Source organism: Diceros bicornis, chromosome 1 (assembly GCF_020826845.1).
Source record: "Diceros bicornis minor isolate mBicDic1 chromosome 1, mDicBic1.mat.cur, whole genome shotgun sequence".
Taxonomy (NCBI): Eukaryota; Metazoa; Chordata; class Mammalia; order Perissodactyla; family Rhinocerotidae; genus Diceros; species Diceros bicornis.
The window spans coordinates 19,712,709-19,730,359 of NC_080740.1; the positions used below are offsets into that span (position 1 = coordinate 19,712,709).

Sequence of the window (17,651 nt, forward strand, 5' to 3'; positions counted from 1 at the left end):
ATATGGATTCAAAATATATCACAATAATAACATAAAAGACAGGAGGAAAAATGGAATCATAATGTCCTAAACTCCTTACATTTTATATGAAATTGTACAATATTAACTCTAAGCAGACTACGATAAGGATGCATAGATCAACCCTTAATCCCTAGAGCAACTATTAAAAGATAATACAAAGGGGGCTGGCCTGATGGCCCAGTGGTTAAGTTTGGCACGCTCCACTTCAGTGGCCTGGGGTTTGCAGGTTTGGATCCTGGGCACGGACCTACATCACTCATCAAGCCATGCTGTGGCGGTGTCCCACATACAAAAAAGAGGAAGATGGGCACAAGCTCAGGGCCACTCTTCCTCAAGCAAAAAGAGGAAGAATGGCAACAGATGTTAGCTCAGGGCCAATCTTCCTCACTAAAAAAAACACCCCCACAACAAAAAGGCATACTAAAATGACGTTAGAGAAATTAAAAATAAAATACAAAAAACATAACTCAAATGAAGGCAGAAAAGGAGAAATAGAAGAACCAAAATCTGACTGGACAAATAGAAAGCAAATAACATAATGGTAGACATAAATACAATCATAATAATCACACGAAATTTAAATGGGCTAGGCACTCCATTTAAAACAAATTAAAAAGACTACAACACAAATGTTAGTGAGGATGTGCAGCAACTCAACTAGAAGTGTCATATATTTCTCATACGAGTGTAAAATGGTACAATCACTTTAGAAAACTGTTTGGCAGTTTTATAATAAAACATAGACATCTACCTCATGACTCAGCACTAATACTACTAGCTACTGATCTAAGAGAAAACAAATGTCTACAAAAAGGCATGTAAGAAAATGTTCATAGAAACTTTATTCATAATAGCCAAAAATCAGATAAAGCTCAGATGTCTCTCAGTGATATATTCATAAAGTGGATACTACTTAAAAAGAATAAACTAGTGATACATGTAACAACTTGGATGAATTTCAAATACATTATGTTCAGTGAAAGAAACCAAACAACAAGAGTCTATGCTCAATATGCCATTTATGTGCAGTTTAAGAACAGGCAAAAAAAAAAAAATCTATGGAGACAGAAATCAGAAGAGAAGTTGCAGGGGTGAGGTGGGGAGAGCAAGGAGAATTGACTAGAAGGAAGTAAGAACAAAATTTTGGAGGTGATGGAAATGTTCTATATTTTTATTAGGGTAGTGGTTGCAATGGGTATATACATTTTTCAAAACTGAACTATTTGTACACTGAAGATCTGATCATTTCACTATACGCAAAATTTATATTTAAAAGAGAAATAAAAATAAAATCACTTATATTTCAAACTATACTTCATATAAAATGTAATAAACTTACTATACTTCATATACAAATATAATAATATTTAATTTATATCACTGACTAAAATTTATTGCCCTAAGGATGTATTTTTTCATCACTGAAAAATTATGGCTAAAATCATTGGCCTATCCAGGGATTAAACCATCTTGAAAGTACTAGCAACCGAATTAATCAGTTGATAGCAGTCCTTTTTCTTCTTCTATAGTCCTCAATGATTTAAAATTTAGCAAAAGAATATGTCTATGATAATTGGATGGTGTCTGGTAACTCTACCTTAAAAAGATGAACTCATCTACTAAACTACAGAGACCAGTCTAAAATTACCACTAACAAGATTACAAAATCACCTTATTAGCTTATAAGATAGTGACATTCTAATCATGTATCCTTGGTGACTCTCCATGTAAGGAACGTGTCAGATCAACATGGTGTTATGTTCAACCTTTACAGGTAACAGACAGCTCTGGTCCTTATGAACTTGTCAATGATAAAGACAGTATAAGAGCACTTTATCACTAAAGGATTTGCAAAGCTCCTAGAGAATGTTAAAAATTATAGTCCCAAAAGGACAGTTCAGTAAAAACTCACCAACCCTTTTTATTACATAGACTACTACTATGAGTCATTACATCCCAAGGCAGCAGAACTAATGGGCATATAATAATAATTTAAACTCTATGACATTTTAACAAAATATATGACAAGAAGTAACAAAAACAGGCAATGTACCTAATGTTTTTCAAGAATAAAATGAAACAATGTAGAATTTTTTTATTTGAGTTGATTCAAAAAGTATTTGAACTTCAAATTTAGTCTGGTGCCTAACTGTCTTCACTCAAAAGAAGTTTTAAATAACTCTTAAGTTAATTGGAGGATCCTGGTCTGATAGGGCTAAATCAATTAATGTTCTTCATTTTTCTCCTGGTTGTTGAAGAGGAAATGGGAAGAAGTAGTTCTGACTATCATTGGCCTCTCTGCCAAGTTGAAATGTTTACTATATTGGTTTAAAATCACTGATTTAAACTACTTTTTAATAATTAGGATAATAATTTTCAGTAACATTGTTTCCTTAACATAAAATAAATTCAACCATTTATTAGGGCACAATTTCTCACATGAAAAATGATCTGAATTTCTGTCATCTTTTGTTATAATATCAGTCGCTGTCAGGAAAAAAGTTACATTGGAGAATCTTCAGGAAATTGGTTGAACACATTTAGGAAAATTATCAGATCAACTGTACATTTCCAACAATTTTACACATATTTCTTGGTGAGGATGGTAATCTATATCTGTTGATAGGGAATTGGCATAATGATTACTGCATTTACAGGTTAACTCATTCAACAGTCAATTCTTCCTACAGTTTATTCCATAGACATCTGGCTTTGTGAGATGTCAACAGCTGTTGATTCCAGGTCCTGTTCATAGTTAGGAAAGCTCCTTACTGCAGCTTTTCTCAGAGGTTTCAATGTGCTAATGTGCACTGTGACAAACCGGAGGGAAGATTTCAGTGTGTACCATCTCCCAAACATATTTGACCAATGAGTTTCTCCTGGGACAGTTTTGTGGACTTTTATTTTACAAAACACACTTTGGAAAATTTTGGTCTAGAGCTAATATAGATACAAACTAGAATTGTAGCAGGGTGAAAAAAAGGAGAGAACAGAAGTGAGAAAGAGCAATTATTGCTTAAGTCACTTATTTCTCAGTGCTAGTTTCTTTAAATGTAAAATGCTATGTACTAGCTGTGATTTTGAGCAAGTGCTTTAATCTCTGTCTTTTTTCTAATCTGTTAAAATGGGACTAATAGCAATAATACCTACATTGCAGTCTGTGATGGGAACGAAAGTTTACGTATGTAAAGTGCAAGTATGATGCCTGGCACACAGTCCTGCTTGCAAAATGAGAGCGACTATTATTATTTGAATATTGTGGCACCACGTATATGAATTGGATGCTTTATTTTGGACATATAGAAGAAGACATTCATTCCCATCCTAGCCCACTCTCGTATTTTCACAATATTAATTTCCAAGTGAAAGATTCTGAGAAGACCTGCTTATAAGAAGCCTGCTTACCTTTATTGAACCCAGCATTTAGATTTGACCAAGGAATGCGTCGATCATTGGAGTATCTTGGCACTATTGGTTCCACAGAAAAATACAGTTTTTTGTATAGCACTTGATAACTTCTGGTTTATCTTTATGAGTATTATCAGATTTCTATCCTTATAACCAACCAGTGAAGTTGGTAAGGCAGAAACCATTATCTTTAAATCACAGACATGGAAACTGAGGCCCACAGAGGTGAAATTATGAAGTACCCAAAGTCACAGAATTGGCAAGTGGCAGTGTCTGGACTCAAACTCATGGTTTTGGCTTTAGTGTCAATATACTGAGTATTTGAATGAACGACCGACTCAGATGGGGGCCCATGATTTTGCATTTTAAAGTAATTTAGTTTAGTTCAGTAAACATTTATTGACTTGCTCCTGTATGCTTGCACTGTGCTAGGTGTGAGGATACAAAAATGAATGAGACATTTTTGTCTTTGTCCCTGAAAAGCTTATAATCTAGCAGTATTCAGAAAATCAGAAAACAGGAAGGAAAAAGGAAAACTGGTGATTCTGAGCAGTTTCTAAGGTAATGACCTTAGTGAAATGCTTAATGGCATCTAGTTCCCCAGAGGCCACCAGAAGAGAGTTTATGGTGACCACAGCACGGGCTTTGTGTAAGAGTGGAAATTTGAAGAAGTCCCCATATGGTGAGGCCTGTGGTCCCTTCTATGTTGATTCACAGTCACTAATATTATACCACACAGTAAAATGGAGAATGCTGTGGAAGCATTCGTTATGGTTTCTTAACTCTTCTGCTTGAAATACCTTCTCTTCTTTTTGTCTATACTTCCTTTCCCAACAGATCACAGAAATTTACTTTCTACTTTAGAATGCCGAGTTGTGGGAACATCACATAAAAAATGTATTTTTCCTCTCTTTGATATCATCCTATTTCTATCGTGTTGCCCTCGTTCCTTTAAGCATGCTCATGTTTTCTCATATTTACCACTTATCTTGACTACCTATTGGAACTGTTAATGCCTGTTTGTTCACAGAATTACTCGAATACACTCTCGGCATAAGAACCCTCCATTTAAAAAAAAAATCGAATCTCTCCTTGATAACTGCAAAACTTTTATCATCACCACTTTGCTGTTTAGAAACTTTCCTTTTCAAAATCATTGATTAGTTTTCTGACTGAATCTGAGATCCATTTTTCTGTTCTTATCCCCTCAGCCTTCTGTTGCTAAAAGACACTGTTGATTACTTTCTCCCTGTTAGCCACAGCTTCAGAGTCACAATCCTATCATCTCTCTGACGACTTCTTTTTGTGTCTGTTTCCTCTTGAAAATATCTATTTGTAGCTGTAGTGTAGTGGAAAGCACACCGGACTTGTAGACATAACCCTTGGGTGAGACATCTAGTTTTAACACTTTCTAACTTTATGACTCTGTGCCAATCACCTTGCTGAGCCTCAGTTTCTTCGTGTATAAAATGGAGATAACAAACAAGAGTACCTATTTTACACCACTATTTTTGAGGACTCTGTGAGATGATACATGTGAAAGTATTTTATACATTCTAAAGCACATCCAAATGGAAATATTAATTGCCAGTTTCAGATGTATGCGATTTTGTGTGTTCTTTACTTTCTAGGTACAGTCCCTCTAAGAGCTTGTTTTTTAGTTAATAGTATCATTTACATATAAATGACTATGTGTGTGTATATACATATATGTATAAAGTGGAAACTGGCTTGAACCAATTTACAGTACAGCTCTACTGTAATAATATACCAGTAATGGCAAACTGAATGCTTTGCCTCGTATCCATCCATTTTCCTCACTTTTTTTACTATGTTCAGTGACTCTATCATTCTAAGTATTTGAGTCTTTTTTTAATTTAATTTAATTTAATTTAATTTAATTTAATTTTTCCCCCCAAAGCCCCAGTAGATAGTTGTACGTCATAGCTGCACATCCTTCCAGTTGCTGCACGTGGGACGCGGCCCCAGCGTGGCCGAAGAAGCGATGCGTCGGTGCGCCCCCGGGACCCGAACCCGGGCCGCCAGCAGTGGAGTGTGCGCACCCAACCGCAAAGCCATGGGGCCGGCCCAGTATTTGAGTCTTTAAACCTGGTGTCACCTTCAAATAGTCCCTATTTAATGACTATAGTGGACATGTGATATTTTTTTTGCTGCACAGCATCTGATTCCCCTTCCATGCATTAGAGAATACCACCCTGTGTAAGTGGTGGTGGGGAGCAGGTGGGGAGTTTCACTTTTTACAACCAGTTAGCAATGCACAAGGGAAGGGACAAGAAATGTGGTTGGACTAGCGTATTTCCATCACTTCTCCTGGAGAAAACAACTCCATCAGTGATGTTATATTGCTCTGCAGTACAGAGAGCATGCTGTTTTCAAGTAGTTCAATGAAGGGCAGTAGCAGCAGCAGCATTTTGAGGTAGCCTCAAAATGTGAAAAAAATTAGGTAAAGGAGAATCACTGCTCCCTCCCTTCCTGCCCAGTCACTCTCCAACCCATTCTCCTCTTAAATGTTTGCTAGTATTAACTTACTAGCATCTGAAATCATTTATTTGTTTGTTTCTTTATTTTCTAGCTTGTTTTCTGGCTTATATGTTAATTGTCCACCTGCTCTGACTACAATGTAAGCTCCTTCAGGGCAAGAACTTTGCTATGTCTGCTGCTGTATCTCATCCCAGTGCCTAGAACAGTACCTGACACACAGCAGGCATGCCATAAACTTTTGTTGAGCGACTGACTGGTCTTCGGAAATAGTGGGAGCTCAGGAATTGTTGAATTGAATTAAAAATGAAATACAGACATTTTCTGAGATAAGTGCTTAACTTCAAATATTATGTTTCCCAGAGAAAGGAATACACTATTATGAAACATAAAAAAAAATTCAAAAATTCTTTAAATGCTTTTCAAAAAATATAGGTGCTAAGCTCCAAATAATAAAAATGACAAGATAATGCACGTTTTGCTTCTAACCTGCTGATAAGCCTGTTATTCTCAGTAATCTAATCATTTGAGTAAAATGATCATAAAAAAATATGATTGTTAAAAGCTTCTGGAAGTACAAAAAACATAATTTTAACTTTGTATTTCGTTAAAAACTGAATTCAGGCCAGCCCCGTGGCTTAGCGGTTAAGTGCTCGCGCTCCGCTGTTGGCAGCCCGGGTTCGGATCCTGGGCGCGCACCGACGCACCACTTCTCCGGCTATGCTGAGGCCGCGTCCCACATACAGCAACTAGAAGGATGTGCAGCTATGACATACAACTACCTACTGGGGCTTTGGGGGAAAAATAAATAAATAAAATTATTAAAAAAATTAAAAAACAAAACAAAAGAAAACTGAATTCAATGCTACTTTATGGCTTTTGTATTAACAGGACTCTCACTAAAAAAGAGCTATTTCTATTTCATAGAAATAATTTTAAGAAGTCAGGTACTATTCACATTTATTTTGGAAAAGTATAGTAAAAAATAAGAAATAAAACACTTCATTATTTTGATTTTTAACATATTTTCACATTTAAATAGATTTTAAAAGAAACAAACACAAATGTAACTAACACTCTACACATTTTTCTTTTGTCCCCTGCCCCCCGCCAAAAGACAGACCAATGCTATCCACAACAGTATATGGCAAATTTTTTGAAATTTGTTCAGGGATGCAGCTTTAGGCCCTTGCATAATCACTTACACAGTAAAAAAACAAAAAAACAAAAAAACCCCCCAAACCCTTTAATTTTGGGGGAACTCTGTGTTTCAATAAGGTTTACGAGGGTTATACGTTTGGTTAGTTACAGCTTCTAAAGGTCAGGGACCATCCATTATTTTTCTTTTTTTTATGTTGTCTCCACCTCTGGCCAGGGGTGAGCTGCCTACTAGTTGCATACGTCATGCCTCAGTAAGTGTGAACTGCAGATATGGAAGATGAGCTTCTGTAAAAGGTGTGACTTCCGTATGTGAGAGAGAAGACTGAGAACTGGATACAGGAGTAAGTTAACACTCTCCAACATCTGTAGATCTGAGACAAGATTAATGGAATATCAGTATCATAGAAACTGTGGCCTTTCTTAGACCTCAGATAACAGTAGCAACTCCCAACCAATTTGCATCCTTTTGAATTTGTTGGGAGTCTGCTACTATCTATTCTCTGAAGGACTGCGCTAGAAGTGGGAAGACTGGGATATAGTTACTGTTAGCAAGATCAATGCATTGGGCTACTAACCATCTACGAAGGAAGCTGGATACTAAGTTCCCTTGGGCCTTCATGCTTTTCTTCTAGATGTGTCACATTTGATTTTTCATGACATGTCTTCTACTTTGTCAGCAATCAACAGAAAATATACAATACAAATGGATATGATTACTTCCCAGTATAGAGATGTTAAATAATGAAAAATTTAATACCATGTAGTCTAAGTACAAAGCTGTCCGGAAGAATACAGGTTGTGGAATAACCTTAAAAGACCTCAGTTCATTTTGGTCCAAACACTTCCTGAGTGCCTTGTATATGCCAGATACTGAGGGGCAGTGGGCATATAAAGAAAAACAAGACACAGGGCTCATCCCTGAGAATACAATGCTAATGCCCCTTTCGAAGGGATCCAAGACACACCAGGACACACCTGCCTTATTTCAAATTGTACTTTATGGTAAATGGCATTAAATTGAAATTTCAATGTTATAGGAGAAGTTATATTTAGATACATGAATTCTGCCTATAACAATAAAATGACACTGCATTCCAGACTTTCCAATTTAACTGACAGACTATGTTGATCACATTGTACCTTCAGCAAAGTAAACTAATATAGAAACAATTCTGCTGCTAAAAACAATAGTAACTACATTTGCTACATAATGTGTACTGTTTCTTTACAACAATGCTTCTTATTTTTTCATATATTTTTAGTAAATAAATGGCTATTATTTACATTAGATAAGTATGAGGATCTGTATAACTTTTTCTCTGTGAAGGCTGAATGGCCTTCTACCTGGTTTTAAGTTAGGCTTCTTCATGTTTCTAATGCAATGCCATTGTACTACAGCTTGTCTGGTATCTCTCTTAGTCAATAACACAAAATATGGCCACTTAGGACTCTCATCAGAGATCTTAGCCTTGAATTCTCTAACATTCAACTTCTACCAAAAATGTGTTTGAGCCAATGATACTTAAGAGACACGTAAAAGCACATTTAAATTATCCATTTTCTAGATTTTTCCATTTTTGGTTATAGTAAGTCACGGTAAAAATTAATGTGGTCTCCTATATGAGTCTCATCACTGAGTCATGATTCAATGTTATATTATGGGCTTTTATTTGATTTTATTGTATTTTTTTTGTCCCCTCCCTCCTTACAGTCTTTTATTGATCATCAATAAAAAAAGTTAACAATATCAGAAAGGGACATTAATAAAACAATCCCATTTTTGACTGCATCAAAAAGAATAAAATACTTAGGAATAAATTTAACCACAGAGGTAAAAGATCTATACATTGAAAACTATAAGACATTGATGAAAGAAATTGAAGAAGACCAAGTAAATGGAAAGATATTCCATGCTCATGGACTGGAATAACTAATATTGTTAAAATGTCCATACTATCCAAAGTAATCTATAGATTCAATGCAATCCCTAGCAAAATTCCAATGGCATTTTTCACAGAAATGGAACAAACAATCCTAAAATTTGTATGGCATCACAAAATACTCCAAATAGCCAAAGCAATTTTGAGAAAGATGAACAAAGCTTTCACCATGCAGGGAGGCATCATGCTCCCTGATTTCAAACTATACTACAAATCTATGTAATCAAAAAAAATATGGTGTTGGCATAAAAACAGACACACAGATCAATGGAACAGAATCAAGAGCCCAGAAATAAATCCATCTGTATATGGTCAAAAAATTTTCAACAAAGGAGCCAAGAATATGCAATGGGGAAAGGATAGTCTCTTCAATATGTGGTGTTGGGAAAACTGGACAGCCACATGCAAAAGAATGAAACTCTTCCCCTGTCTTACACCATACACAAAAATCGACTCAAAATGAGTTAAAGACTTGAACATAAGACCTGAAACTATAAAACTTCTAGAAGAAAACATAGGGTGCAAGCTCCTTGACATCAGTCTTAGCAATGGTTTTTTGGATTTGACACCAACAAAGTCAAAAGCTAACAAAACCAAAAATAAACAAGTGTGACTACATCAAAGTAAAAACCATCTGCACAGCAAAGGAAACCATCAACAAAATGAAAAGGTAACCTATGGAATGGGAGAAAACATTTGTAAATCATGTATCTGATAAAGGGTTGATATCCAAAATACATAAACAGCCCACAAAACTCAGCAAAACAAAAAACAAAAAACAAAAAAACAATCCAATTAAAAAAAGGGCGAAGGAACTAAATAGACATTTTTCCAAAGAAGACATACAAATGGCCAATAGGAACATGAAAGGTGATCAATATCACTAATCACCAGGGAAATGCAAATCAAAACCACAATGACAAGTGTTGGCCAGGATGTGGAGAAAAGAGAACCCTTGTGCACTGTTGGTGGGAATGAAAATTGGTGTAGCCACTATAGAAAACTGTATGGAAGGTCCCCAAAAAGTTAAAAATAGAACTACCAAATGATCCAGCAATTTGAATTCTGGGTATATATATAAAAGAAATGAAAACAGGATATCAAAGAGATATGTGCACTCCCATGATCACTGCAGCACTGTTCACAATAGCCAAGATACGGAAATAACCTAAGTGTCAGTCGATGGATGAATGGATAAAGGAGATGCGGTGCATATATATATATACATATAGAAACACAATGGAATATCATTTAGCCACAAGAAAGAAGGAAATCCTGCTGTTTGGGACAACATGAATGGACCTTTGAGGGCATTACGCTAAGTGAAATAAGACAAAGACAAATACTGCCTGGTATCACTTATATGTGGAATTAAAAAAAAGTGAAACTCATAGAAACAGAAAGAAAAGTAGTTGCCAGGGGCTAGGGGTGTGAAGCAGGGGAAACTGGGGGACAAACTTTCAGCTATAGGATGAATAATGTCTGAGGATCTAATAATGTATAACATAGTGACTATAGTTGATAACACTGTATTATGTAATTGAAAGTTGCTAAGAGAGTAGAACTTAAATATTCTCACCAAAAAAAAGGTAAATATTTAAGGTGATAGATGTGTTAATTAACTAGTTGGGAAGAATCCTTTCACTATATATACGTATATCAAATCATCATATATACACTTCAAATATCCTACAATTTAATTTGTCAATTATATTCAATAAAGCTGAAAAAAATAAAAATAAAATATTAAAAAAATCAACAGTATAAGGAAGGCTAACTGCATTTTCTATAATTCTTTCATGGAAGACATGGCCCATTATGTTAGTCAGTGTTTCTTGGATAAGAATCCATGTGATTTCATTTCATTTTAATTTCAACCATTTTTTTCTAGGAGCTGGGGACATGGTGGTTAACAAGACAGAAGTGGCCACTTCTGGAGTTTATAATCTAATGGGGGTAGTAGACACTAACAAATAATTTCACAAATAATTGCTTGTTTACAAGTAAACAACGTGATGATTTCGTTGGTATTTATTGCAAGGAAAGTATCTTTTCAGATGAGTGTATATGCTTTTGCTTTTCAAACGAGGAAGATATTGTCAGTTATTTCCTTTTTTGCCTTGACTGTAGGGAAGCTAGAGATAGATTTTATGCTAAATTAGTGTAATTATCATATCATAGACTGATGGACAATTATCTTTATCTCTGAACAGTTTCTAATTTTATAAAAATCTTTATGTTAACTATTATGTCTTATACATGTCTTATTTCCTGCAGGCTGACCAAGGAAACAAAGAGGGACAGGATATGGTGAGGGGACTAAGCTATACACATAAATAAAAACAATTATGTTTTCTTGAAGCTTTATTTCAGTTACATTTGAAAACCAGAATTGTTCTATGTATCCACTGTTGTATAAAACAGTATAAAATTATTTTTGAAGTTCCAACTTGGAGTTGTTTCTAAAACCTGTGATGCTACAAAAAAAACATGGGGATCTAAATTGCCTTTAGCCTCATGACATAAACAAGGGACTGATTAAAATTTCATGGAAGTACCATAGAACATATTACGTTAAAAAATCAGAATTCCATAATCTTTTGAAACTCTGCAGTACTTTAATGGTACTTCTAATAGTGCCTAACACTTGGAAGGATTCCACAGTTTGGCTCTTATAAAGTGGTTTTTGACAGCAAATGTGCAGGAACCAGAATCTATACTGAAACTTGAATCAGAGCCACTTAGACATCACGATGTTGCCCAAATGTGAAGTGGTTTCCATTGGCAATACCATAATATCTTCTCACTGAAGCAAGAAACTGAGTTTGGGGGATATTTAGCTACCAAAAGAAGCAGACATTATCTAAGTCTTGATCAGACAGAAAAAAATTTGAAAAAGACTTTCTGGCATTCATTCAATGGAAAATGAAGACATGAAGAAGCCAAACAAAGTTAACAGCTCTCAAGAGAGGCTAGAAATTGTGGTGCTCTGGAGTCTTCATCACTGCCATGCTCACTGATGCCAATAAACATTTATTGAGCTCTCACCACTGCATAAAGCATAATGATAGGGGCTTTAGTTACAATGGTCTTGAAGGTCATGAACTTTATATATTATGCCTCCTTGTAATTCCTTGTGCCTGGCATAGGGTTTCTGAAGATAGCAGATATTCAGTAAATATGTATGGATTGTATGACTGAGTCTGCAAGGGGCTTACAGTCTAACTGATAGGGAGATAAGACAGAGGTGACTTCCTTGCTAGCAGAGGTTTTTGTCTTAACCTCTTTATACTGTTTCTGTCTGGTACAGTGTCTAGCACATAACAGGTATCTAAAAATAGCCAGTTAATAACATGCAAATAATTTTACAGAAAACATTTATTGAGCACTCACTATGCTTTAGATGCATTATTACATCGAATTCTCACAATATGGAAGTACTGTTATTGTCCTCATTTTAGAGGTGACATAGCTGAAGTTTACAGGGGTTAAGTAACTTGCATAGTTACCCAAATAGTAACCTGGAGAGGCAGGATTTGAACCTAGGCAGTCTGATTGCAGTTCACACTCTTCACTACCATACTGTACATATAAAACAGATAACAATATTGTAAGGTTACATATGTTAAGGGCCAGCTGAATGGCAAGGATAATAAGTCCTCTAACTTTAGAATAAGAAGTGGTTACTGAGGACTGGGCAGTAGGGACAGCTTTATGAAGAAAGTAGAACTTGAGGTAGGTTTTGAAAGAAGAGTAGGAATACTTAAGTACTGAGGAAGCAAGAAGATACATGAACAAAAGAGTTGATAGAAATGCTCATGATGGATTTGGAGACCAGAGTTAGACTCGTCCGGATAGAATGCAAGTTCATGTAGGACAGTAGCAGAAAACCTAATTAGAGATGTAGCAGGAACAAGAGAGTGAAGGACTTAAAAGTTTCGATTTCATTCTCGAGGCAGAAGGGAAGCCAATGAAATATTCTTCATAGAGAAAGGTGTGAAAAGCTGCTTTTTAGGAAGATGTGTAAGATATAATAGAAGGCGAGAGCTTAGAGACCATAAGACCAGTTAGGTGGAGGTGAAACAGACGTAGACTAAGGGAGTGGCACTGGGAATGGAGAAGAAATTACAGATAAAAGAGAAAGCAGAAACCAACAAAACATCACTGCCTTGATGGAGAGAGGGATGAGTCAGTATCTGGGTGACAGATACTGATAATGTCACTGTCAGAAGTAGGATGTTTAGGAAGGAGAGTTGGTTTTTGGAAGAAAATTAATCTTAAAATTTAAAACACTTGATTCCTATAGGTTTAAGGCACTTGTGAATCAAATAACTTAACAAATATTTGGATACTATTATAAGCCAGGAACTGGGCCAGGTACAGGTGACAGAATGGTGAGCAAGGAAGATATGGTCCCTGTTGACCTCAGAGAGAAGAGAGGCATTAAAAAAGTAATTATAATGACATTGATGAGTTTTATTATGGTGATGAAATAGAGAGTATTATGGGAGCATATGGTAGGAGCATACACAGAGTCTAGTCTGGGATTTCCTTGAGGAAGTGACATTTAAGCAATGGGTCATGTTAATAGTTTGGTGCCCCATGTCAGGGATAGTGTTTTGTTTAAGACAGGTTATTACCAGAGGTGTCAATTGTAATACCTGCTCACCAACCTTCTAGTGAATCAACATTCAAGGGACAGCAATAGAGGCCATCTTTTGTACTATACGACCCTGCACCTCCCATCCATAGCTGACTGAGCCAGGGATAGACACTGATCTACGTACAGTCAGTTCACAAGACCATCACCTATGGTCTGAAGCAAAGAGACGAGAAAAAAATAATTCTCCTAAAAATTTAAATGGAAGAAACCAGGAGACTGGTGGAGGACTGCAGGTGAATCAAGTCAGAACTGGAGGGACTGAAAGGCCATGCACTTGCTGAAGTTCTGAGTGGGCAGAAAGAGTAAGAGGAAGAAGTTGGTTCATATATAGTGAACAGAGGAATTAGAGAGACAAACAGAGATTCTTCTAGAGAAATATCATATGTCTCATGAGAGACAAGTGGCAAGAGTAGCTGTTTGTACGGCAATGTTAATTGTCCATGACTTTCCAATCACAAGATGTCGAGTACCCTCATAATAACCCATACTGGATTCATTTCACATTAGAGCCACATGATAAAGTCTAAATGGCTTAAATTAAAATTTCAGTATAGAGTTCAGTTCTTATGTATTTTCTGTAAGAATCTTTAGGAGACAAACTATAAATTCAATCCAAGTGAGCTGAGTGGGTCTCTATTGCTTGTAGACAAAAAAGCTTAATTAAAACACATTATCCCTTCGTGAGTAAAAGTAAACTAAAAAGGAGATACTGTATTGAGTTCAGCTACCAGGGTAAATAAATTATTATATACAAAAACAAATCTGTTTGCTACCTTTAAATGTCTTTAATTGTCATAATTATAGCATGCCTATCTCAACACAGATGCATGTGATATATTCTTAGGAAAATTGCCACAACTGTGGATACTTATACTGAAGTGTTATATTTGTATGCTGTATACCATACACATACACATGAAATATATTTATACACACCTAACGAATGTCCATAGTAAGACATCAATTATACAAATGTACAAACAAAATCACAATTCTGCATGCATGCCAGGAGTGCTGAGACGGTGATCTCTGATATAATTATTGTCTCTTCCCCGACAGCCTCCCGAGTGCACCACTAGGTAGATAGATAGGATTACGTAAGTCTGCTCTTGGTAACTTCATCTGTCTTTTGAGTCTTACCCACACTCTCTTATTCAGTCAGCCAATCTCCTCTATTTTCAACTGTGCTTTCTCCAGTCCCTCTCCTGGTTGAAACCAAACTATAAACAACTGTAGTCAACCAAGTGATAAAACAATTAGGTTATCTGTGCCAAACAGTTTTTACAGGCTAAACACATGACCTTTTCTCTACAGTTACTATTTGGGACTAAGAGTAAGGCAGCTGAGGTAGCATTCTCTTTCCCCTGAAAGGAAAGCTAGAAGTTTTCCCTTTTCCATTTGGGCTAAGCTCAGTGAATTACTTCAGCCTAGAAGGAGATGAGAAAGAAAATTAGGAGAAAATGAGAAAAGAAGCGATTTTAACCGTTCAGGGTAAAGTCGGTTGAATATATACCCATCTCTCTCCTGTTCCATGCAAAGGAGGCTGTGGGATGGACTATGCAGGGAAAAACTTGCCTAAGAGCATTTATGACAATGGAGTGGGACTGTCCTTCCAGATCTCAGCTGGGCTTCAGTGGTGGGAAGTGGAGCAGAGTGAAAGGAGAAGGGAGGGGATATCACCCTACCGTTCAGGCCTTGGTGACAATGAACTAAAGGTAATTTTCATACGGTTAATTACACATACACTCGACTTGAAAAAAACAGTGGGTTATTTTCCTAATGGAATACCAAAAGTTGCAATGAAAAATTATACCTTTTTGTCTAAGTGAAAGGAATTGGTTTCCAGAAACAATTTCTTCAACAGCAAAGAAAATTTTTTGTGGGCCGGCCCCGTGGCTTAGCGGTTAAGTGCACGTGCTCCGCTGCTGGCGGCCTGGGTTCGGATCCCAGGCGTGCACCGATGCACCGCTTCTCCGGCCATGCTGAGGCCATGTCCCACATACAGCAACTAGAAGGATGTGCAACTATGACATACAACTATCTACTGGGGCTTTGGGGAAAAAGAAAGAAAGAAATAAAATTATAAAAAAAAAAAAAAGAAAATTTTTTGCAAGATTAAGGTAGTATTCTATAATCTAACTGCATTATTTAAAACTTATTTAATTTTACTATAATAAGAAGAAAGTTTACCAAAAGGGTCATGAATTAATGGTGTTCTGACAAACATCAATTTAGAAAGGTAGGTGTTATAAAATATATTCTTTTGGTTTCTAACATACTTTAAAACATAATATGGATCATAATGTGATTATATATATATACATAACATGAATTATACAAATAAATAAAGTTGCAGAAATAGATATATCAGCTCTACCATTATGACACATGTAAGACCTCGACAAAAAAGTAGATTGAAGGCATCATATCATTTTGGGATTTATTAATGAATTTCTTAGTGTCATGTGTATATACAGGAATTTACCTTATAAATTTGGATAAATTCAGATTAGCTAAACACCTAGCTGATTTAGTGTACTATAAAGAAAGCTGATTTAGTGTACTATAAAAAAACTAAACCTCTATTTACTTCTTTTAATAGTGAAGTTAACAATGAATGCACGTTAAGTAATTTTACTTTAAAGAAAACCAACTGAATCATAGATAACAGATTTTGCAGCTTATATAACTACTTAATTTCTGCATAGTGCCTAGCAGCTGCTACACATACCCCAAATAGCGATTTCCATCTACATTGATTATTAGGATATGTCACTAAGATATTATCCATGGTTCACAACAAACTTGGACAACAACCAAGTTTGAAGAAATGAAAACACGAGGTAGAAGAAAGAGAAAGAGATAAACTGGAGCCAGAAACATAAAGATGCCAGTTCTACTTTTAAGAAAACCCAAACCAATTTTTATTATTGAGAATGTCAGCAGATAGAATAAACAGGGGCCAGGTACTTGGTGTCCTATTAGTATAGAAGCATCTTCCGTGTTAGAGTTTATTTCACCGAGAAAACTGCAAATAAATAATGATAAGACATCATAGCGTGTCTGATAATCTGACAACAATTCTAATGCTGTCATTGTAGCCACCGGAGAAACCTGCACGTACTGAGCCCTGACCCACCAAGCCTTTTATCTGCATGTGTACTCTCCACAGGCCAAGCAAATAAAGGCCAAATGATAATTTACACATGAATCAACTTTCTTTGCAGCATAGGCACCAGAGACGTTTCTTTTCTCTGTTCTTGAGAGAAAGGCAGCCAGGTCTAAGCTTGTCTCACTAGAAATCATACAAGTGAAACAGTGATTTGCAGGAAAATGGCAGATCAGCAAAGGGAAGCTGTTCTGAATGCGTGATAAAAATGGCAGCCACAAAGGACTAGATGAATATTTAGTTTGAAAACAGGCCTGACAGTAACAATGAGTCTCTACCCTATCGAAAACAGGTAGTGTCATACAAACTGAAACGGAGATACAATCCTGATAGAAGATTACACAAGATACCTGGGCGGGTATCTTTAAAGACTTCAACCTTCATTTGAATAAACATAGACTCATGGAGCCTTTGCATTTAGATCTTATTCAGAGTACATACAGTTACTGCACATGAATGACACATGGAGGGCATAGTGCCCACTTTGATAATGAGAAATAAATCAGTCAGGATGATTAAAAAAAGACTTGTTCATGAAAAACTGGGTATACATTTTATACCATGGAACTTGTAAAGAAAAAAAATGTATACAATGTATTTTTCTTCAACCCAGACCCCTTGGTGACCCCTTAGGGTAACTTTCACAAATTAATTAAACTATCAAAATATTGTTTTTGCCTTTCTTATAGGAATATATAATGAACAATATTTGTCCTGGCTCATTTAACAGAGGAATGGAGATTTATTATTATATTTGTGTTAGTAGGCTATTCCAAAGATGATTATGTAA

The 17,651-nt window shown here is 36.0% G+C and overlaps 1 protein-coding gene across 8 annotated transcripts in view; it reads right to left on the minus strand.

Annotated features, from left to right (window-relative positions):
* The window catches only part of FAM172A (family with sequence similarity 172 member A), a 412,528-nt gene that overhangs the window by 24,388 nt on the left and 370,489 nt on the right, over positions 1 to 17,651 (minus strand). The window contains exon 11 of one of the 8 annotated variants that reach the window (XM_058530098.1): positions 6,945 to 7,460. The exons of the other annotated variants lie outside the window; for them this stretch is intronic. Coding sequence (XP_058386081.1) covers positions 7,318 to 7,460 — 143 coding nt within the window. The 3' untranslated portion in view covers positions 6,945 to 7,317. Of the gene's footprint in view, positions 1 to 6,944; positions 7,461 to 17,651 lie in introns of those variants that run through there. 8 annotated transcript variants of the gene reach the window in all.